The sequence below is a fragment of the Emydura macquarii genome, unplaced genomic scaffold (genome assembly GCF_026122565.2).
Source record: "Emydura macquarii macquarii isolate MOO-44397 ecotype Brisbane River unplaced genomic scaffold, CSIRO-AGI_Emac_v2 contig_2768, whole genome shotgun sequence".
NCBI classification, from domain to species: Eukaryota; Metazoa; Chordata; order Testudines; family Chelidae; genus Emydura; species Emydura macquarii.
In genome coordinates this window covers 47068757-47091692 of record NW_027132905.1, presented here as the reverse complement: position 1 = coordinate 47091692, position 22936 = coordinate 47068757, and the positions used below count along the sequence as shown (strand labels likewise).

The following is a 22936-nucleotide window of genomic DNA, read 5'->3' as shown; positions in this document are numbered from 1 at the left end:
CCCTCATCCTCTCATGCACAGCCTGGCACTGCCCCTGTTCCCCCAGCTCAGCACTGTGCTCCTCCCCACAGCCTGGTATTGCCTCCATCCCATCCCCACAGCCTGGCACTGTGCCCCCATCCAACCACACACAGCCTGGCATTACCCCATCCCCTCCCACACCCCCATCACACACACACACAGCCTGGCACTGTGCTCCCCCCCCCCCTCCACAGCCTGGCATTGCCTCTATCCCATCCCACCACACCCAGCCTGCCCCTGCCCCTGCCCCCATCCCACCCCACAGCCTAGCACTACCCCTACTCCATAACACACAGAACCTGGCATGGCTCTATCCTACCCCACATACAAGAGCCCCCCTGCCCCCTAGTACAGACACAGCCTGGAACTGCCCCCCACTCCCCATAGATCCTGGCACTGCCCCTCCCCCAGCGCACACAGCCTAGCACTGCCCTTCCCCCAGTGCACACACAGCCTGGCACTGCCCCCCCAGATCCTGGCACTGCCCTTCCCCCAGCGCACACAGCCTAGCACTGCCCCTCCCCCACACGGAGCCTGGCACGGGACGGACCCTCCCCGCGCCCGCGCGCCCCGAAGGGTTAAGCCCGACCCTTCCTGTCGTAAAGTGTCGCGCTCGGGGGGGAGGGGCAGGCTCCCCTTTCCGGCCGTGGTGGCGCTTTGCGACAGTTCGGGCAGGCGCGGCGCAGCACAGGCGGGCGGAAGCAGGGCGCAGGCCGGGGTCGGTCGGTCGGTCTGTCCGTCCGTGGGCCGGCGGGCGATGTGAGCCGCAGGGCGAGCGGCGGAAGGCGCACAGGCCCGGGCGCGGACCGGGGATGAGGGCTCCCCGGCGGGGCGGCTGGTAGCTCCAGGTCGGGGACAGGCCCCGGGCGACTCTCCGGCCGGACCCCCGCCCGTTCTCCCCGCCCCCCATGTGGCTGCAGCAGCGGCTGAAGGGGCTCCCGGGGCTGCTGTCCAGCAGCTGGGCCCGGCGCCTCGTGGCCTTGCTCGGCTTCCTGCTCGTCGTCTACTGGTACCTGGGGGGCTCCCGCCTCCGGTTGCCCTGGGGCGGCGGGGAGCCGCGGGGCGGGGCGGCCGGACTCTGCCTCCAGGCCGAGACGCGGGCCTGGCCGGGGCTGGAGGAGCGCGGCGATGCCCTCATGCTGCGCCTCCCCGGGGACGGCGGCCCGCAGCAGGCGGCGGCGGCGGGGGGGTCCCCGGCCCTGGTGGGCAACGGCTTCCTCCTGCTGGACGTCGCCTCCAACCGGCTCTGGGTATCGGCCGCGGCCTCCGCCTCCGGCCCGGTCCACTCCACCGACTACCCGGCGCTGGTGCAGCTCAAGGCGGTGAACGGCCAAGCTGAGGCCCGGGCCGCGGCCGCGGTGTTGAGGGACGGGGCGGTGCGGCGGGTCCGCTGCATCCAGAGCGGGCAGGGGGCGGCGGCGGCGGCGCAGACTTCCCCCCGCGACTGCGTGACGGTCCGCGAGGAGCTGCTGGCTCACCGCAGCCGGCTCCACCTCTACCTGCAGCGGATCCACATCTCCAACCCCACCGAGAGGGTCACCGCTTTCGAGGCCTCTGCCCCCTCCTCTTCCTCCTCTTCCCTGGGAGCCAAGTTCGCCACCAGCCTGGAGAAGGTGGGGGACCGGCAGTTCCTGCTCTCCTCGGGCCAGGTGCTCCTTGCCGACAGCTCCAAAGTGGTGCTGGTGGTGGTGGCTGCCAAGAAACTGGTGAACCGGGTGCAGGTGGCACCCAAGTCTCACTTCCACGAGACAGTGCTGTCGGTGGTGTACACCTCGGAGCCCATCGAGGCCTCCAGACTGGAGGAAACCTTCAGCAAGCTGAGGGAATCAGCCAAGAAGGAGATGCTGGAGGTGATGCAGATGGGGGTAGAGGACCTGTTCCAGGAGCACCAGCAGACTTGGTCCGATTTGTTTATTTCAGGTAAGGAGAGCAGGCTTGCTTTAAAACCAAATAGTGAGAGTGTCCCATTGCTTAAACAGGTGAGCCCCACCCACAACATTTTGGTCACTAATGAAGCATTTCCCCTCATATGAAGTTTCACCTTCCCCATCAGACTGTTCGCTGGACAATAGGGATGTCTCAGGGTGTTAATAACCAATACTTTTTGCTCAAAGCACTTCAAAGATGGCTAAGCAATACTATATAAAGAAACTGAGGTTAAGAAGAGAGCTGTAAGAAGATCCTTGCTCTGGATCTGCCTCTGACGTGCTGTGTAGTCTGAGGCAAGTCACTGAGGCCAAAATTAAGTAGCCTCTGATCCTGCCTGCCCCATTTGAGAAACCTTAGGTTAATTTTTTCAGAAGTACTTAGCACCCACAAGTTTGCTTGAAATTAATGGGACCTGTGGGGCTGAATACTAAGACACTATCACTTAATAGGGCTGGAAGCGACCTTGAGAGGTCATCTCATCCAGCCTTGTATGCTGAAGCAGAGCCAAGTATACCTAGACCATCCCTGACAGATGTTTGTGAAATCCCCATCATTGAAAGTTTAAGAACAAGTTAGACAGTCTCCCTTGGAAGCCTATTCCAGTACTCAAATATTCTTAAAGCTTTTCCCTAATATTTAACCTAAATCTTTCTGGCTGCAGATTAAGCCCATTACTTCTTGTCCTCTCTTAAATGGATGTGGAGAACAATTCAGCACTGTCCTTTTTATAACCGGCCTTAACATATTTGAATACTGTTATCAATTCCTTCCCTCCTCCCCCCAGTCTTTTTTTCTCTCTCAAGACTAAACATACCCATTTTTTAAAACCTTTCCTCAGAGGTATCCTGTTGTTACAGGCTGGAAGTCAGTTCTGGGGATCAGTAGGATGAGGCTACAAAGTACCTAAATAAATGTGGTAAATTACAGTTTGCAAACCTTTTCAAAAGGCATGGAAAATTCACCTACATTAATATGGAAGTTAGTCACTATTACACATACATTCACAGGGTCCCAGAGCAGCAAAAGTGCCATTAACTTAACTACAGAGAATTCAACAGCAGACACTCCTAACTGAGAGCACCTTGATTTCTCCAGGAACAAGTTAATGGTCCTGTACTTGCTTTAGATTGGGTAGGACTGGCTAACATTAAGTTAACTTTAGCTATGTGAGTGTACTGGATGGAGCTGAAGTAGCCTGGGTGTGTCTCCATGTGTTGTAAATGTGTATAGTTCTAGGGAAAGGTGTATCTAAATCTCCTCTCACAGGATATGTATTTTGCCCATTAAAACTTCCTCTGGGCTGAAACTTAGTACAAAGACTCCAGCCAGCATTTTTTTTTTAATGAAAAAAATGCAACTTTTCCTGTTTTGATTTATAAGAAATGGAACATGATTAGGTCCCTGATTTGTTCCATTCAGTTCAGTGTTTTGAAAACAAGTTAAAACGGAAGATATCAGAATTAGAAATGGCCAAACACTAGCAGCCAGATGGAGGCTTCTGCACTCAGTTGTTCCGTTTCACCCCCACACCAACATCTGTGTGGTGGTTGGCACCAGTATCTGCAAATCTGAACTTCCTGTTTTCTCTGCTATTTAAACACTCAATGTCACTCCTGTCTGTCAACCTCGGTAATTTTTTTGTTCTGTATTGCAGGTGTCGAAATGAGAAAGATTACAGATTCCCACACACCATCCAGCAAGACAGTCAATATGACTCTCTACTATGTTCTGTCCAGCATGCCAGCTCCTCTGTTGGATCCACTCATTAGTGGGGAGGATAGAGAAAAAATGGAAGCCAACTTGAACTATGCTGACCACTGCTTCAGTGGCCACGCAACCATGCATGCAGAGAACCTGTGGCCGGAGAAGCTGTCCAGTATTCCTCAGATCCTGCAGCTCTCAGACTTGTGGAAGCTGACTCTCCAGAAACGGGGATGCAAAGGCCTGGTAGCAGCTGGGGCCCATGGCCTCATGCAGGGGATGGTGCTCAGCTTTGGAGGCCTGCAGTTCACAGAAAACCATCTGCAGTTTCAGGCTGACCCTGATGTGCTTCACAACAGCTATTCCCTGCGTGGGATCCACTATAACAAGGACTTGATTAACCTGGCTGTTCTGCTAGATGCTGAAGGAAAGCCCTTTCTGCATGTGTCCGTGAAGTTCCAGGACAAGCCAGTTCGGCTGTATGCCTGCGAGGCAGGCTGCTTGAATGAGCCTGTGGAATTGACCTCTGAGCTGCGGGGTCACACCTTCCCTGTCATGGTGACTCAGCCTATCACACCATTACTCTATATATCTACAGACCTGACCCATCTGCAGGACCTAAGACACACTCTACATCTGAAAGCTATCCTGGCCCATGAGGAGCACATGGCCAAGCAGTACCCAGGTTTACCCTTCCTCTTCTGGTTCAGCGTGGCCTCCTTAATCACACTCTTCCACCTGTTTCTGTTCAAACTCATCTACAATGAATACTGTGGGCCAGGAGCCAAGCCACTCTTCAGGAGTAAGGTATAAAGCTGCCACTCCCAGCTGCTTTGTTGGGAGCCAAGTCATCAACCTGGTTTTCTATCAGCTGTTCCTAGGGAGGTTTGAGTTTGTCTTGAAACACGTGATATGTATGTGCACTGGCACCGGAAAGGCAGTAGGATTAGGTCAGACAGGACTGCAAGAGTAGGGCTCACCCAACCATTAACAAAATAAATCCATTGTCATTCCTTGTAAAAACCTTTGGATGGCTACAGTTTAAAGCAGACATCCTCTTTCAGTACAGCAATGTGGAGTTTTGTTTGTACTAACACCGCAGTTGCAGCAGTGACACCAGATGGTATTTATCATGCATTTATACAGTAGTGGAATGCTAGTGACACCCAAAGCTGCTGTACTTTTTCCATGGAATACTCTTATCCCTGCTGTGGTGAGGGCGATGCTTGCACACTTGTCTACCATGCGTGAATTGTGTCGTATGGCAATTCCTGTCCTAGTCCAGATAGTTCAGATGCTTATTTGTTGGGTCTGTGGAATAAATATTCTAGATTAATATTTACTGTGTGGTTCGCACCAAACGTCACCTTTACCAGTCTCAGTTTGGAGAAGTGCTAAACCAGTATTAGTTATCCTGCTATTTAGATTAAATATGCAGGCATCTTGAAGGTGGGACAGTGTTCTTTCCTGGAAGCTGCAGATTGGGCCCCAAGATTTGTTGCACCTCCCAGCTACATAAGGTCTTTGAGTACTTAGTACACCAAGTTACTTTAGGATTAGTGGCCAAGGTGGTTTGGCATAATCAAGGTCAACAGCGGAAGACATGGAAATTTAGTACAGAACAGAGACTAGGAAACTGATTCTCCTGCTCTTTGTGCCAATACTATTTAGTTGCACCTTACTGGCAAGGAGAGAAGATAGAAAATTAGACTGACTTGCTTTGTAAGCCAAGTGCATTGTTCATAACCTCCTTTCCCTAGGATCAATTGTAAAACTTAAGTGCAGTCTTGTGTGTTTATTAATAAACAGTCACCAAATAGAAATGTGCTTAGGGGAAACATTCTGGCTTCAGCTTGTTCTGCTTTTCTAAATCAGAAAAGCAAATTAAATGAAGGGTAGCTGAGGCTGGACTTAGACACTGGATTTAGTTTAATGCCCATCAAAGAGGGAGCTAGAGATGAACTTTCAAGGAGATTCTCTCATCTCTCATATGCAAGTAATTTACTGGCTCCCTGACTGCTATTGGGAGACTGAGCCTGAGGGGTGCTGAACATTTACAATCCTCTGAGATCATTGGAAGTTGAAGGTGCTCCAGCAGCACTTGCATCTAGATTCCAGGTAGACATAGGTAGATGTAGATTAAATGTACAGATGAAAGAAACATGCAAACAGTTGCATTCTTTCTCCAGGTATTACCCCATGATCATGATCAAAATATTAATGCAAAGGGAGAAGGGGTCAGGAAGTCATTTGTATTGTGGTATGCGCTAGTGCATCCTGGAACTCAAACTGTCTCATGACCCTTCTTATTCACTGCTGTCTGTATCTCGCTCTGCCTTTGCTACTGGAGGATTGGGGACTCACCTTCTGCCTTTTACATAAAATGGATTGTGTTCCCCATTATAGCTTATTAACACTGACACTACCCACTCAATTACTGAGAAACTGCACAACCATAGACTTGGAACTGAATAAGCATCCGTTTCTTGCATTGGTATTCTTTGCTTTGCAAGGAGTTGTGAAACGTACAGCATATTAGCTCATTCAGTTTCTAGGGCTGGAGCCAGCTACAATGAAGATGGTACAGAGCCTCTGTGGTCTTAATGACAGCTCAGTACCACAGACAGGGATGAAGTGAAATCTGTTGCTGAAGTATAATGTTTCAGTGGTTGTAAGCAAGATAACACCTTGTTTTATTAATTGCACAGGAAGATCCCAGTGTCTGAGCAAGTGAACTAAGAGTCCTGCTTTCAGCCTCCATTTGCACAAGACACCTAGAGCCTGACAGTTCTGCGGCTGAGAACAAGGATCTTCTGAAAGCAACAACCCTTTTGTGCCTTGTTAAGCGGGGAATCTGTGACTTGGAAAGTTTATCGTTATTCAAGGGTTTTCACTAGAAGCTCATCTGTGACGGGGGTGTCTTTTTTCCTTGTAAGATGTTCCAATTCTATCAGATTAATCCATTTGGTGAGGAATACTTGAAAATATAATGAGTCCTTTGATACTTTGATTCTTTTTAATTTTACAGGAAAATAAAGAATGAGAATTCCCTTCAGAGTTAACCTAACTAGAAAACTTGTTAATTTAATGTCACTTCTCCTTTCTAGTATGCATTTTAATTTATTGCATTGCGGTGCGGGGGGTGGGACAGGATGTTAATTTTTGCATTCAACGTGGATCACAAATAACAACCGATTAAACTATATATAAGTGCTGGTGACAGGTTTATCTCCACCTTTGTGATTGTAGAGTGCAAAATAATCAGTTTAATGAAGTGATTTCTGGGTTAAAATTTGGAAGTGCTGACCTGTCAATTTCCTATTCTGAGCATGATATTGAAACTTTGTGCATTGGTTTGTTCTGGCTACTGGGGAGGCATATACTTTGTAGTGATTTGAAGATTGTTTGGTTTTAAAATACCAAAGCTGTTGTTTTTAAATAAATACCTTTCAATCTACACTTATGGTTCACTTTTTCCTTAGGTTAGAAAGAAAAAGTAGCACCTTTTGGAAACGGAGTGCCAGAAGCTCTAGTTACAGCCAGAACCAAGTACGCTACAGAAACGGGTTTGGATTTAAGGGGAAAAATTATTAAATAGGAAAAAATGGTGGGAAAGGGGTAAGAACTCCTTATGGGAGCACCTGTTGTGACCCAGGTGACTTTAGTAAATGTTCATCTATATACTGTGAGTCTCCAAACTTTCTGTGAATCATGGGTAAAACTAAAACTTTTGCACACATAATAGCTAGATGTGGAGAACTTATTTACAGGCAATTATCTGTTTAGAGAGAACACAGAATGCTATTACTCAGTACTTCAGGAAGCAGAATAAAGAAAGTAAAATTTCAGCCTTGCAAGTATAGTTCCAGATGAAATGGGAGGGAGGGGGAAGGGAAGAACCAGCTCTTATTACAAACTTGTTTTTCTGTGCTTTCCCTGTTATACTGTAGGCCAAACAATGATCCCTTTAATCCACCCCTGAAGATTTGTTCCTCAAAGCAGTGATATTTACTCATTTTATATTGTATTCTAATGTTGAGATTTTTAAAGCATTCTGGGGGATTTGAACATCTTCCATTAATTTTAAGTATCTAGATTCCCTAGATTGTCTGGAAAATCTTAACCTATGTTTTAAAGTCAATATTTTAAACTGAACTCTTAGAAGCTATGTTGTAGGGAAGTGCCAATTAATAAGATCTGATCTTGTGGTACTTCCACTGTCTACTAAAACAGTACCAGCTCAGTATGTGAAACAGGGTCATGTCCCCAGCGTCAAGGTTTCCTCTGTTATCCAAACTTATTCAGTGTTCCTGGTGCCATTTAGATGATTGAGGTAGTACTGTGAGAAGACCTTATTTCACCCCAAAGATTACTCAGGGCACAATTTGCAAAACCGTTCAGGGAAATAGTCAGATCATGCCAGAGAAGGGAATAAGAGGAGAGTATTTATTAGCTGTAAGCTAACACCACACCAGAGACTAGTGTTTCTGGAGAAAAAAAAAAAAACAAAAAAACTTCAGATTAAATCTTGTTACAGCAGAAGGACTGATCAGTGGTTTATCTGTTAAGGACAGGTTGGAGGCAACAAGGACGAAAGTGTCAAGCATGGGGAGAGTGGGCAGATGACTCCATGCTTGCTAGAACGCACACCTCTTCAAAGCCAGGAAAAGAACCCAAGACTCCTTATTCCCTCTGCTATCAGCAAATAGCTGAAATCCACTGGTGAAGCGTCCTACCCTATCTCGTGCTGGTCCACATGCATGGGGAACATTGATTCTGTCATTTCCTAACTTTTGAGTGCTTGATCTTGCAACCTGAATAATGTTCTTTTAATGTGTGTGTCAAATATCCATTTAATGCTGCCTTTAGCAACCTCAGCTAGCTTTCTCCATGTGCATCATAGCTGCCTTCCCCATGGCCCTCAGCAGTAAGAGCCTGAAGGCTCTTGGATTTCTAGTATGTAAGAAATGATTCATCAAGACCTATAGCAAATTGTATTTGAAGTTAGTGACCTTGCACACAGTACAGAGCACCAGACAGCTGCAGTGGGCTGGGTTAGGGAATGCAAAACAGAGAGGAAGATTAATCACAAGATTATAGGAGTAGGAGGCAAAAAACAAAGCAAATGCACACAGGCTACTTCCGCAGACCAAGCTTTTGAACGTGCCAGTCTGTTGAGAAGGGAGCAGGTGCCTGCCAGAGGCCAACTTCAGTAGTCATCAAGTAAGCGATGTAGTTCGAGCCGCTAGGCTGAAACTATTCACATTTAACCACGTGTTGGCATCATTAACTTCCTCAGCCTTGTGCTCCCATCAGCAGCCCCCTCTATCCTCCTCAGGGGGTCTTGGCAGAGAGTTCCAATGGTAACATTGCTCCAAAAATATCCATATTGCCCTGGGGGATGGAAAGTAGAACGTAGCCACCGGCCTTTCTGCGAGAGCCTTAACCAGTTGCAGATGTCACAAAGAGCTCAGGACAGTTGGGGGTTAGGTGAGCTACAACTCTTGTCTCCTCTGTGGAGGCATACGTAAACTGACAAGACGATTTGTAGGCAAGCTGACACTCCATTCGCTGGCCCTCCTGAAAGACATGGACAGGATTTGGCCTTGAATCTTATTTGTTCTTTCCATCTCATGGAGTTGCACCCTTTTGCCTTTGATTTTTGAATAGCTTACTTTCCAAGAACAGTTTGTGGAAAATCTTCTGAAAAGTCAATTTCAACACCTGCTGTTTTAATGTATTTGCTACCCCAGGAGTGAATGGGCTAAAGGGGAGACAGCAAATGGCAGGCATTATAACTCTTCACATAGTAAGAATTAAATAGACTATAAGACAAATTTGTTCTTATGCCTCAGTAGAATCTGAACACATACAGGCTGTTCCTGCTCTTTCTTTTTCTGAAGTTCCATGGTCTGTTGTGGGTCTGTGCAGCATCTGGAATGAGAGGATGGGATGAAAGGACTCTAATGAAGATGACATGAGCCAATAGCAGCCCTCTGAACTGGGTCCTTGATCATCACTGGCTCCAGCTGTGGTTTGGAGCTTTTGGCCTCTCCACCAATGAATATCAAAAGAGTTTCTGGGGCACAATTATTCCAGGGAAGCTACTTTAACTCAGTTAGGCTTGCTCACATGCATATTAAAGATTGGACCTGAAAAGGGTGCTGATCACGGGAGGCAGAAAACAAAGACTCTCAGGGGATTCTGCATTCAAAAGACAATGTGATCTACCTTTCCACTTTGTCTGAAAAAGTCCATACAATTCTTTTGTATAGTAAAACAGTGGCTCCAGAGTTCCCCTAGGAAACAAAAGCACCAGCAACTCTTAACAACTACCTATCAGTATATAAAGCACAGGACGCGGATAATCTCTACAGTGGGTGGTATGCACACAATTCCTTAAAAGAAAATGTGTTAAGGAATCAGATGCTAGTTTTAAGAACTTGGAATCTTATAAAGCACAAAGAGGACAGTATTGCAGAATACCCTGGCAGTGTCATTTGAATAGGCAGCAGTAGTACCACTAACGGACATATACCTGAGTTGGAGAGTGATTTGAAAGCAGACACACATTTGGTCAAATTCCCTTCTTGATTACACTGGTGAAACTGGAGTAACTCCAGTGGATCCCTAGGTCTATAAATCTGGAATAACAACAGATGAATTTGGCATTTATTTGTTCAGCTGTTTAAGCTCTGAATATTATTGTTGTTTTAGTCTGATTTATTTCAGTGGAAGTTTTGCCTGAGTAAGGAATGCTGGATTCAGCTTTAAATAGACCGAATAATGAATTTTCTTATCTTCCTCCTTGAAATGCCTTACAAGCCACTGCCTCATTTTTCTTTTCATCCCTGATCAGCAGGGTTTCACACTGTCCCTATTACAATTGCTGGAACTCGTTTTTTTAAATTGAATGGGATGGGCTCTTAGATCAATTGTGTCCGCAGAATATCCACTTAACGGCTGATGAAAGAGAAAGGACCTTTCTGATTCTTCCTGTTATTAATTTAGCAGGGGTGCAGAACACTGCCTGAGTCAGATGACACTCTGCTTTCCTCATGGAGGTCTCTTTGCAGCAATCCCACTGTTTGGAAAATGAGCAACCTGTGCAAGAAAGGATTTAGTGAAATCACTCATTAAGTAAAGCTGGTGAAGGAGGAGGGATATCAATGTGTCATCAGTTTGGCAGACATGGAAAGAACACAACACCATAACCCTTGCCCAGACTTCCCCACACCAGCTGTTAAAACAGATCAGTCAGAATGGGAGGCTGGTGAGTCAAAGACAAGTTATGGGGTGATTGAAAATAGCAATGTGTTTGTGAGAAATCTAGTGCTTAGGGCCTGGCCAAAGAGTCTGGAACCCTGGGTTCCGTGGCAAGCTCTGCCACACTGAATAGTTGGGCAGTTCCTTTTCATCTCTCTGTGGTTTCCAAATGGACAATGGAAAATTAGACGGCTCGCAAGGGGTTTGGGGAAGCTCAGCTATAAGTGCCAATACACTCCGTGCTATAAAAGAGACGCAAATGAGACTGTTGCCTTCCCCGATAGCTTACAATCAAAGTGATCATTCATATTAGTAAATGTTCACATCAATTATTGTTAGTGAAAAAGCTATGCCATAGTAAAAAATGACACATTTTCAGTACACCAAAACCTCCAAAAACTGAATTCTGTGTTCTACCCAGATACCGTTGCCCTAGAAATCGTTGACTCAGATGAAACAGTAACTTTATAGTCTCCATTCATTGAGGCTGTTTTAACTACCCTTTGGTGCTGTTCTCTGATGATAAACAGTGGCTCAGAAATTATCCTTCTTGGCTTGGCAGCCTGTTTGTTCTACAGGAGAGTTTCTGGGAAGCATATGAGAATGGTTCTTCCAAGAGAGGCGATGTGGATGAGTCGCAGTGGGAGTCACAAAACTCGAGTTCTATTCCTGGCTCACTGATTCACTGAGACGTGCCTACAATCACACACATCTATTTGTGCCTCAGTTTCCCCATCTATAAAGTGGAAATTATACTCTCCTGAGCGGTTTGACATTTTTTCAAAATTTCAATGACATTTTGAAATTAAAAACACATTGGGGAAAAAAATACTGCTGACCTTTTCACAAATTGTTTCCTCCTCTTTTTTTAAACCTGCTCTATTACTGATCTTTGCAAAACTCTTTGATATATACATATATGGATGAAAAGAACTACGCAAGAGTAAGTAGTTTTCCTTATATTTAAAACAATAATAATACTAGGATAGAGTTTGACTATTCCATTCTTTCAGCTTAAAATACATGGTTAGTACTTTAAAAAAATTAATTTTTGAAGAGGTATTTATTAATATGAATTGTAGAACAACTGTTCTGCTGTTTCCTGACAGTTTCTCTTTAGTTTCTACCTTGGCACCAGTGACTGACGAGTGGTCGACGAAAGACATGAAGCATACACCACTGAGGTTTAAAACTGGTGGATTTACTCAGTCAACAGCTGATGGCTTTGAAAGCTAAAGGCAGGAGCTATTGTGCTGTTGAGGGTGGAGAAGAGAAAATCTGGGTAACTAATTCACATAATCTAAAAGGTTTAGTGATACAAGTCCTGTTTCCCCCCACTCCATATACCACAGTGTGGCTCCGAGTTGTGAATTTGGATCCATTTGACGTGGAGCTAAAATGGTTAAATGTATTGTCTATCTAAATCTTAACAATAGCAGAGCTGGCACTCCACTATAATTATGTTAGTCCCTAGCTGACATCATAAAGTTATTTTTCAAAATAATTAGTAAGGCCTCAAATCTCCCATTACATTGCTGTAAATCCCAAGTGGGGCCATTGAATTTGGCTCTTAGTTCCACAGTCTATATTTCCCTTTGGAAACCTGTTGATGGACTGTAAAATATCAGAGACAGTGTATGCTAGGGCCATTATGTCCCCAGCTGCTCTAAAAGCGACAACAGCACAAGCAACCTCTTATGAGTTATTCATGTAACTTGTCTGGGAAATAAGTCTACAGAAAATCAAAATCTTGTCATGTTTCAGACTCCCTCTTAGTAGTATTGTGTCCCCATGCTACATGGTTGGCAGTTATTGGGGGGTGAAATGCTGGTGCTACTTCATTGAGATCTTTTTAGATTGTAAAATCTGAGGCAGGGACTGTGTCTACCTCTGTGTTTGAACAGCTCCTAGCACACTGGGGGACCCATCCTCATTGTGGCCTATGGGTGCTGCCATACTGGGTCAGAACATGGTCCTTCTTGCCCAGTATCCTGTCTCTGACAGTGGCCCATACACAGAGCTTCAAGAGGAGTGTACAGAGCAGGGCAATTATGGAATGATTCACCTGTCTTCCACTCCTGGCTTCTGGCAGTCAGAGGTTTGGCATCACCCCAAAATGGAGCAGCCTCCCTGACCATCTCGGCTCATGGGCATTGATGGACCTATCCTCCATAAACTTATCCATATAATTTTTTGAACCCAATTATGTTGGTCATCACAACATCCCCTGGCAATGAGTTCCACAGGTTAGTTGAGTGTTGTGTGAAATATACACACCAGTAATACAGAACAATAATTTTTCTGGGTGCTTAATAGAGGGAAAATGAAAAGGGGCATGGCTGGTTCCTAGTCCTCATCCAGTGCTGTCTATAAAATGAAATGTACAATTCACATTGGATTGCACCTTACTCAGTACTGCGCTAGCTCAAAGTCAACAAAACTGAAGGGAATACGGACATCAGAAAGTAAACTTAGGTCAAAGTTTCCAAATTTGCGTGCTTGAAGTTAGGCACCACAATCCATATTTAGGCTCCAAGCAAGAAAAATCTTAAGCATATCACTAACTGGATGCAGTAAGTAGTCCCTTGGTGTTCAGGAGAACTAGCTACATGCATAAGGACTTAGGCATTTAAATACGTGGCCTGACTTTCAGAGATGCCCAGTGCCTGCAGCTTCTACTGAAGTCAATGGAAGCTGCAGCGTGCTGTCCACTTCTGAAAAACCAGGCCACCTGTTTAGCTGTCAAGTTTTTTTTTTTTTTTAAATGGCTTTAACAGTGGTAAATAAATCTGATTCCATACAGATCTGTCTCACCTTCAGATTGCTGTTTTCTGGTCTCACACACAGGTTCGAAGTCATAGATGCACAAACTGTTATTTTACTTTCTACATGGAGTTCTCTTGCTTAATAAAGTTTCCCTGGTCGTCTCCCAATCACTTTTTCCTGCTTGTCACACCTATTGTGTGCTGGTCTCACATTGCATTGTGAGCTCTTCTGGGCAGGGGTGGTTGTTCTACTGTTTGCATGGCATTTAGTGCACCAGGGCCTGATCCTAATTGGAGCTGTTAATCGCATCACAGTACTGCTTAATCTTTAGGAGAAAGCAACAGCCTCAGTTCACATACCATCACCGTCGCCAGGTGATGGAGAAACAGGCATCAGACCTCCTTCCCCCGTCCTGACACAATGCCCACCAAAGGTTCATATACCAAGTACTGCTAAAATGAAGCAAAAAAGAGACTGGAGACCATTTTTTCTCAGACCACTCCGCTGAAATTTCAACTTTGTTTTCTGATTGTGTGTGGGAGGGATTTATACTGCAGTACGAGACATGCTTTCTGATCCATGCGCCCTTGAGTAGAACGGTCCAGGCTTTCCACACTAAAATGCATTTAAAAATCAACTGGCATAAACCTGACTTGTCCCTTTTCCTCTGAAAATTACAGGTTACTGAACCCACCATGCACATCAAAAATTAAGGCCTTAATTTTCAGGAGTGTGGAGCACCATCAGCTTGCTCACTGATTTTAACTGCAGGCGCTCAGCACTTCTGAAAAGCAGAGCATGCAACCCAGGAGGAAGGATGGGCTAGTGCTTAACGTGCACACTGTATGAGCTGGGTACAATTCCTTGTCTGCCACCGACTTCTTGTATGACCTAGGACAAGTCAGTTAGTATCTCTCTGCCTCATTTCCCCATCTGCTCAATGGGGATATTTGCCGGTCACTCCTTCACAGTAGGGCTGTGTATTAAATATCGTGTTAAAGGAGTAAAGTCTGGCAGTGAGATTGTCTATACCCTTCCCAGGAAGATACAGAAAACACAGGAAAAATGCCATTTTCTGTAGGGGGGTTTCCTCAGGGATACAAGCTCTTAGGGGGGAACATTGAGGCAGGCAGCAGGGACCAGTGGAGGTGGTGGTGGTGGTGGGGGGGGGGGGGAGCCCTTGGCCAAATTTTTGAAATTGACCAACAGTTCCTATCTCTTGCCCAGGAGGGTTTGTCTGTGGGCCTGTTGGGAGTTGGCGGAGGTGCCATTCAAACCTAAAAGCGCCCCTCGCTCGCAGAAACTGAGCCCGAGGAGGCGAGGAGCCGCGTGGACAGAGGAGGCCCTGCTGACCCGGGCTGAGACAAGGCAGGCAGCGGGGGCCCGAATCCCCGCGTTGGAGGAGGGAGAAATGAAAACCTGGAGACGGAGCCGTGCCCCACGGAGCTCAGCACTTCGGAGCGTCAGCACCAAGGACAGAGGCCACGGCCTTCGGCTCCCGGCACCCCATCTCGGGGGACAGGTGTCAGTCCGGATCCAGGATGTATCGGCTTCACACCGGCCTCGGAGCGGAGCCGCCTTTCGGGAGGCCCTCCATCCACCGCCCGCGCTCGGCGCTGCGTGGAGACGCCCAGGCAGCGCCGGACAGGAGCCAGCCTGCTCCGGATTCGGTCCGGATGCTTTTCCTGCGGCCGGGCAGGGTGTGAGGAGGCCGGGGCTGGAGGGAAAGCTTTGACCCAGGCACACGTGCAAACAGGGACCTGGTTCGTCGCAGGAGGGAGGGCCAGGCCTGGAGGGTCCCTGCCAGGATCTCCCAAGGAGGAGATGATCCCTCTCCACTCCTAGGTCTCTGCCTCGGGGCTGTGCAGCTCAGTGCCGGACCCCCACGGGGCTAGGGACCCCCCTCGGCCTTCGGGCTCCAGCCAGGGGAAGATCAGGCAGGGGCGGGTCGCAGCTCGCCTCTGGCCCCGTCCCTCCCCCGGCTCCTGGGCGGTGGGTGCCGCTGGCGGCTGGCTTCCCATGCTGGGCGCAGGCAGCGGGGACCGCTGGGTCTCCGCAGCCCCCCGGGGGGACCGGCCAGAGAAGGAGGCAGCCGGCGGAGAGGAGGAAAGGATCGCGGAGCCAGCGGAGCGGGAGAGCCCCTGCCAGGCCTGCAGGTGGGTTGGGGAAAAGGGGGGCTGGGGGGGGCGGATGGCTAGAACTGGGGGGGACAAGGGTCAGAGGTAGGGGGAGGGCTGGAAATCTAGGGGATCGGTGGGTGTTTGTGGGGGGGTGAGGACAGGGCTGAAGCACGGGGGCATTTGCCCGTTGAGGGGCTCCCCCGGGACGGGGAAACTGGGGGGGGGCTTCGTATCCCGGCCGCAGGTACGGAGCAGACAAGCAGGGAGCCCCAGCGCACGGCTGGATGGGGCGGAGGGGGGGGGGATGTATGGTGTTTATTTAAATCTCAGCATCCTGGGACACTTTCTAACCCCCCCCCCACACCCCGCAATTCGGTTTCATGATCCACGTGGCTCGTTATCGACCCGCTCAGTGCCACGTGAAGCGAGGGAACCCCGGGGTGTAGGTCAGGAGACAGGGGGACGAGGCTCAAACTCCAGCCCCGGTCCGGCCCCGCATCCAGCCCGGTCCCAGCTCCTGGGCATCTCCCTTCGCAGCGGGCGCTACATTCAACCGCCCAGCAACGAATGGCAGGGCTGGAAGCGGCGGATCGCAGCCCCCCCTGAGCCAGCTCAGCCCCCGGAGCACCCAGGGGGGAAGCCGCCCCATTTTCGGGGGGTGGGGGGCAGGGACCTGAGAAATAATGTAAAGGAAGAGAAGGGAGGAAATGGCCGAAACCCGCCGCCCGATCCTGCTGCAGCGGAGATCCAGGGCAAAACTCACCCCCCGTTCACTAGCACCGAGCGGGACCCCGCTTCCTACGGGCGGCCAATGCTCGGGGCACCGGGGGATTACAGCTGCGGAGTTACCGCGCCCCGGGAGAACGGGCTCACACACACACATCGGACACGGTTTGACCCAGTTCGTGGGGTGCAGGCCCGGCCTGGCTGCAGGGAATGACTCCCCCCAGGGTAACGCACGTCTGGGTATACACATATACAGCTCCAGCGAACAGCTCTTAAATAATCGTTTGTATCCGGCCCGCCTGAAATACCTCGAGCTGTACGAAACAACCGCTCCCGCGATTAACCCTCGGCCCGATCAAATGCGGAATCAATAGTCCAGTGCCAGGGATGGTAGCTGAATACTGAGCCCGGCCGCCAACGCCGGCTGCTAGCAGAGCGAGAAGATATGACACAGGTGGTTTGGACATAAGATTTGAGTTAAAAGGCTCAGGGCAGAGTTTAACCTTCAGCCCCGAATTGCTGCTCGAACAGCACGACTGAGTTAAGAGAGGGGTGGAGGTTGTTGCTTTTTGCCCTCGCTGAGAAGCGTTAAGGAGCAGGTTAACCGTGTCAAACATCTGGCCACAATTCAACCCATTTCATCGTAGTAAAATACAAACAAACCCATCACCGCCCGGGTTGTGCTGACTTAAAAAAAAAGCCAGCTCCAGTGACCTTTCTGTGCTGAAAAGCAGGCAGTAGAAAGTCACGTCCAGCTTTTGTTATTTTCCTCCTAACATTTATGGATAGTTTCAAAAGTAATAAAACGATTGAGGAAAAGTGTGTGGGAAGAGGCGGGAGAACAGTGTGCATGCAAGCAACCCTTCGAGAGGGGAACAAAAAATGAATAACAATTGTGAGGATAAAGCCATGGAGCTTCGGGATAAATCTCTCTAGGTGTGTGCTGGTAGGAGTATTTTCTGTGTGCTTGTCTTCCCCCTTTTATACGCGACTGGTAAATGTCAGTATCGAGGAGCATATTTACTGGACTATTTTTCATCCTCAAGGACAGTTTTTCTTCTTCTTTACAATAAGGAATGTCTTTTGGTGCTGAGAGATCAGGAGAAGCTTCTGATCTGCCAGAGACCTGCCTGGGCTTAGAAATACCGTTTGGTTGTATTTTAAATCATCTTTCTGCTAGAAATCCAATACCATCCATCCAACCAAATAGGAAATCTGAGGATTTTTGGCATGTGAATTTTCGTAAATTCCCATTTACTGCAGACAACAAACCAAGCAAAGCAGAAAACTGTCTCCTCAGTGGAACAACTGTGAAACGCTCCAGTTCCCCCATATCTGCATCAGGGGCCAGATCCTGCACCCATAGAAGTAACCGGCTAACCCATTGACATCCATGGTGATCAGTTCCCAAACTGCTTCTCAGTTCTATCAGAACCATTAAATGATGACTGACTGATTACTGGTTCTGAAAAGCAGTGTGTTCCATATGACTGAGAGAAATAATTGAGCATGGATTATCCGGACAGCATGGAAGAGAATGGCACAATGAGAATCTGACCATTGGAGCCGGCCAAATATTTACACACACTCACTTTTTGTAAATAAAAGCACCAAAATCAAGTTCACTTATGCACCAGCATGTGGACAACGAGTGAGTGTTCATTCAACGCTCTATATGTCCTAAAGGTTTCACAAATTTTAGCACAAAATGATCCCACATCTGAAAATTCATTCCAGCCAATGAATGCTCACTTTGAACATTTCAGTCATCCAGAGCCAGAGTCAAAGCATCTTTTCCAGGTCACCAATGAAGGAGCAAAACCAAATACCATGTGACCTTAGGTGACCAATCCTACACAAGACCAAGACAGTCTCAATCTGTGTGTTCTGAGCACAGCCCTGAGCAGGTTGAGAGAGCTAAACAATTCCCCCCTCCCTCCCCCATACACACACTTTCTTTCTTAAGTAGCCTTGAGCCATAGGACACCATAAAACAAAACATATTTTAATAACCCTTGAAAGATTCTCCCATGATGCACGTCCCCTGACGCTTTACACATTTAACGCATGCAAGTTCTGAAATGTTTCCAATTCTGCTTGTATATTTCCAGTGGGTGGAAAAATTGTCCCAATTCCTTCTTCTCCCCCCCCCAATTTCTCTATTCTAGATGCTCTCCCAACTCAAACTCTGGAAGTAGCAGAACAGTCCAGAGGATTTTGGCAGCATGCATGGTCTCCCTGTTTACCCTCCTAGGAGCGCTCTCTCTGGATTTAAGCAGCAGCTTTGAAATATGGAGAAACACGGAGAAGGCCCTACAGGGACTTTCCTCCTGTGAGACCCTTTTGGCCGTTCGCCTCATAGCTCTCCTCCAGGAAGAAAGACGTACCTGCTGTTGGGACCGATCAGCTAGGAGTAATGACTCTTGGCATACTCAGCTACTGGGAAGGTTAAACTTTCTCTGCCAAGAGACTGAAGAGACGTTGTATAGCAAGAACCACCAATGCGAAGAAGAGAAAGGATCTGCCTGTGGGATTTACATCACTCACATGAGACAAAGACTAAACACCACCTGGGATGTTGAGCTTGGTGTGGCGTTGTCGGGACTTATCTCAGAGTTGCTGGAGGCTTTTGATAGCCCCACTGAGGACCTCAAAACTCTGAGATCCAACCCTGACTGGGCAGATGTGATGTCCCTGAGACTCCTACTGAGAATAAAGGAAGTCATCCTCAGAGCTCATGAGATGCCCATAGCATCACCCCCACCTGGAAGCTTTCAATCAGGCTGGCATCCGATCACCACCATTCTGAACTATGTCATCTTCACCTCAGAGAATGTACAGGCGTGCTGGATGGAGAACGTGAACCTGTCGCTCTATTTCACTCACCATGAAAGCGTTCCTCTTTTCACCCCATTCTCGGGCTCATCCCCACCAATTCCCAGCAGAGGTCTGGCCAAAGAACTCAGTTATGTGCAGAGCTGCTTATTACAGAAAGGGCCCGAAAAACTCCACAGGAAGTCTAGGGAAATCCTCTCCACCATTAGCCTTAAGATCACGCTGCTGGTGATAGCCTGCCTCATCTACCCCATAGTCTTGGTGTCCTTCAAGCAAATGACAGATTGGATCCAGAATTATGCCAGGAGTCTTAAGGAAAGGACAGAAGATTTGAAGAGGGAGAGGCGGCTGGCTGAGGACCTCCTGCACCAGATGTTACCAAAATCTGTGGCAAAGCAGCTGAGGAAACACAAACATGTTCAGGCTGAAAACTATGACCAGGTGAGTCCATAATGTGGGGGTGTGAATGGCAGGTCACTGCAGCCTGGGCGGAAAAGTGTTATGGATCTGACTTTATTTTAAAGGAGTCTCTGCCTGGTCTCCATTGCTGGATGTGCGATTTTCCATCCACAGTTAACTGTGGGTTGAAAGCCTACCATGCAAGGTGTGTTTTAAGCACTGATTTGCAGATATCTGACGTACAAAAAGAAAGGCTGGTTTTTAAAAGTCTAGCTCTAAATGTCAAAGGCCCTGCTTCTACAAACTGCTCTGTCTGGGTTGAAGGGACCGCGCTGTTGGATCAGCTTGCAGGATCAAGTCCTGTGGTAGCAGGAGCTGAACTGCCCAGTTCCAAGATGGAGAGAAGCACCTTGGCCGAATGGGCCAAGTTCTGCCCTCAGTTACATCTCTGGATCTGCCTATCAGCGGGGTTGTATGGCTGTAACTGAAATCAGAATTTGGACCATGCCTTTGAGAGAAGGGCTGGATTAACTCTTGGCTATATCTGTGCTATTGCACTGACGTCAGTAGGATTACAGGGACATAACCAAGCCCAGAGTCTGGCCAGCTTTCCCTTTCTATGTAATGCCGTACAGCACCATGTGTTCTGTTGCTAATTCTGCAATTTTGTGGCTGGCTGAGGACTGGAGCTGGGAGAAAAATACAAACATAATTCGCTTGGGCCACGTCCGTAATCATCTCTTAGCCAGACTATACACACTTAGCTATTTCATTCCATCCTCCTCAGTCATTTCCCACAAGCAGTTTTTGTTGCTCTTTTCTGAACTCTGTCCAGTTTGTCAAAATTAGTTCGAGGAGAACTGCCAGAGGATTTTCCCCCACCTCATTTATGTGGCTCCTACACAAAGCCAACTAAGGGGACATTTATGCTTTATGTGCTGTCTGCACAGCCCATAACAAAGATCATCACACTTAAGAAGTCCTGTTTACTGGACACTCCATTACTTTCCACTGAGGCGCACAAGAAGGAATATTTGCATTTAATTTCTAGGTGTCATTACCCAAATAATAACCTATAATTAGACAATTACATATAATTAACCATAGCTGTGCCATCAAACACAGCTAGACCAAAGCAGAGTTTAAAATAAACCATCTGGAATTATAATTGCTACTAACATGAAACAAAAAAAGCCCTCGCCTTCAATTGCACTAGCACAGGATAGTGAATTATTTGTCAAGGCCGCTAACACACATTTTCATTGCAGTTGTTAAGGGTGGTTTTTTAAATGTATCTTCCCTTCTCTGGGAGTTCTTTGATGAACAACAATAGGAAAAACAGTCTTGATGTGAAGGGAGAAAAATTCCCAGTTTGGAATATTTCCTAATATGAAAAAAAACCCCCACATATTGAGATTTTATTTCTGAATCTTTGCAGATACTTGAACTTGGTCTTCATCACAATTTGAATAACGAAAACAAATGTAGGCCTCGGTTGTGGAAGGAGCTTGCTCACTGTGTTGAAGCCTTAGGAAATCTTATTTTAAAACTTCCTGGTAGTACAAGTAATTTAAATGGATTCAGACAAAGAACCTTGGTAATCAAGGGCCTGATCCTGCATTCCTTTTTCAGGCAGGCAGTTCTATTAATGTCCTTGAAATAAGGCTTCAGCGGTGCACCTGCTGTGTGCTGCTCCTTCACACAGAGGTGCATTTCACTCGATAGGCGGGAGTGTGAGCACCTTTGCTCATCATTAGGGTTGGAAAAATTTGGATCCTGAACTCTTGATCCCACCGCCATTATTCTGGGAAGCCAGCCTAATGATTTCCAGTGGGACTACCTCACTGAGTGAGGACTGCAGGATCAGGGCCTTGTTTGTAGTTTTAATCAAAATAAGACACACAAAGACTTCAAGAGCTCTGCCACCTTAGCATCATGCCACCCATCTCCCTCTGCCAGGTCACTATCTTCTTCTCTGACATCGTGGGGTTCACCAGCATCGCTGCCTCCTGCACCCCCCTGCAAGTTGTCGAGATGCTCAACAACCTCTACAACTGCTTTGACACCAGGATCGAGTCCTATGATGTTTACAAGGTGAGCGAAATTCTTTGCTGGCGGGTTGGGTTGGGGAGGGGACTACGCCCATGGACCTGCTCATTCACTGTCTGTGAGAGGGGCGGTGGTGGCCCCCCATCTGCTTTGTTGCAACAAATGCTGCTGCTGCTTCAGCTAATTCTCCCCCCACGGAGCCTTCTGCTCCTTATACCTAGACTATTATGGAGAGGGGAGAAGCTGTGTGTAAATTCATGGGGGTAGCAGATGTTAGTCATATAAAAATTGTACATGTGTGTGAGAGAATCAGCCACTAGACCAAGGCAGGGATAGGGTGTGTGGTGGGGAGGAGGCAAAGCCAGGGTCCACCCCCACCCTCCCACCAAGAACTCCCACCAGATGAGGAAGAACTTTCTCTCCTCTCCATTAACAGGCTTAAAGATGGTGTCATGATTCAGCTCACGCTAGCCCGAATCTGCAGGGCATCCCTGACCATTGAGGGGCCAGCAAAGCTCTATTATTAACACAAGATTGCAGACAAAGTGAACACCCAGTAGCTGGACCGGAGGAACTAAACTAGGCACATACCAGGCTCCTTCAAGCTGTGGAGGGATCCTGTCTCTCTCCCAGGGCCTGCTGGTATTTTTTTTTTCTTCGCCTTAGAGACCTCTGGGCCTCTTATAAACTCCTGATTAGGCAACCAGAGTCACCTGCCCTTATCAAGGCAGGCTCAGCCAGACAGCTGCTGTTTCCCCAGCTGCACAGCTGCCTGCCCAGTGCTAGCCCCCGGAGACCCCAGCACAGATGATTAGGGGCTGGGATTGGGGAATTTAACCCTTAATCTGCTAGTTTCTGGATGTCATAGCTTTGATATCCCAGTGCCCCTGCCTGGAATAATGGGGCTCCCCCCCACCCCCAGAGAGATAAGTAGTGCTCTCAAAAACCTATACAGCTCTTCACAGCATGGGAGAACACTGAACACCAGCTGCCTGGCAGGACAGGTGTGATTTTAAAACCCCATCCTAGCGGGAATATCCAACTGCTTGGCAAGTGGGTGGGCCCCATACGCAACCTGTTTTTTCCTGATCCTTGAATCAGGAGCCCCCGTGTCCCGTTGAGAG

At 47.8% G+C, this 22936-nt stretch overlaps 2 protein-coding genes across 2 annotated transcripts in view; one reads left to right on the top strand and one right to left on the bottom strand.

The window, feature by feature from the left end:
- The window catches only part of PLOD1 (procollagen-lysine,2-oxoglutarate 5-dioxygenase 1), a 52260-nt gene extending 29817 nt beyond the window's left edge, over nucleotides 1-22443 (bottom strand). The window contains exon 1 of the mRNA XM_067567446.1: nucleotides 22404-22443. The gene's annotated coding sequence lies outside the window, so the exon portion shown is untranslated. The remainder of the gene's footprint in view (nucleotides 1-22403) is intronic.
- On the top strand, nucleotides 663-7108 carry KIAA2013 (KIAA2013 ortholog). Its single transcript, XM_067567445.1, has 3 exons — nucleotides 663-1941; nucleotides 3605-4458; nucleotides 6360-7108. The coding sequence occupies exons 1-3, from the start codon at nucleotides 930-932 to the stop codon at nucleotides 6375-6377; spliced, it is 1884 nt and encodes a 627-aa protein (XP_067423546.1). The 5' UTR covers nucleotides 663-929; the 3' UTR covers nucleotides 6378-7108.
- Nucleotides 22444-22936: the final 493 nt, after the last annotated feature.

Coding starts and splice junctions, on each gene's coding strand:
- KIAA2013 (XM_067567445.1), top strand. CDS start 930: ATGTGGCTGCAGCAGCGGCTGAAGGGGCTCCCGGGGCTGCTGTCCAGC. Junction 1,942..3,604: donor GTCCGATTTGTTTATTTCAG/GTAAGGAGAGCA, acceptor TCTGTATTGCAG/GTGTCGAAATGAGAAAGATT.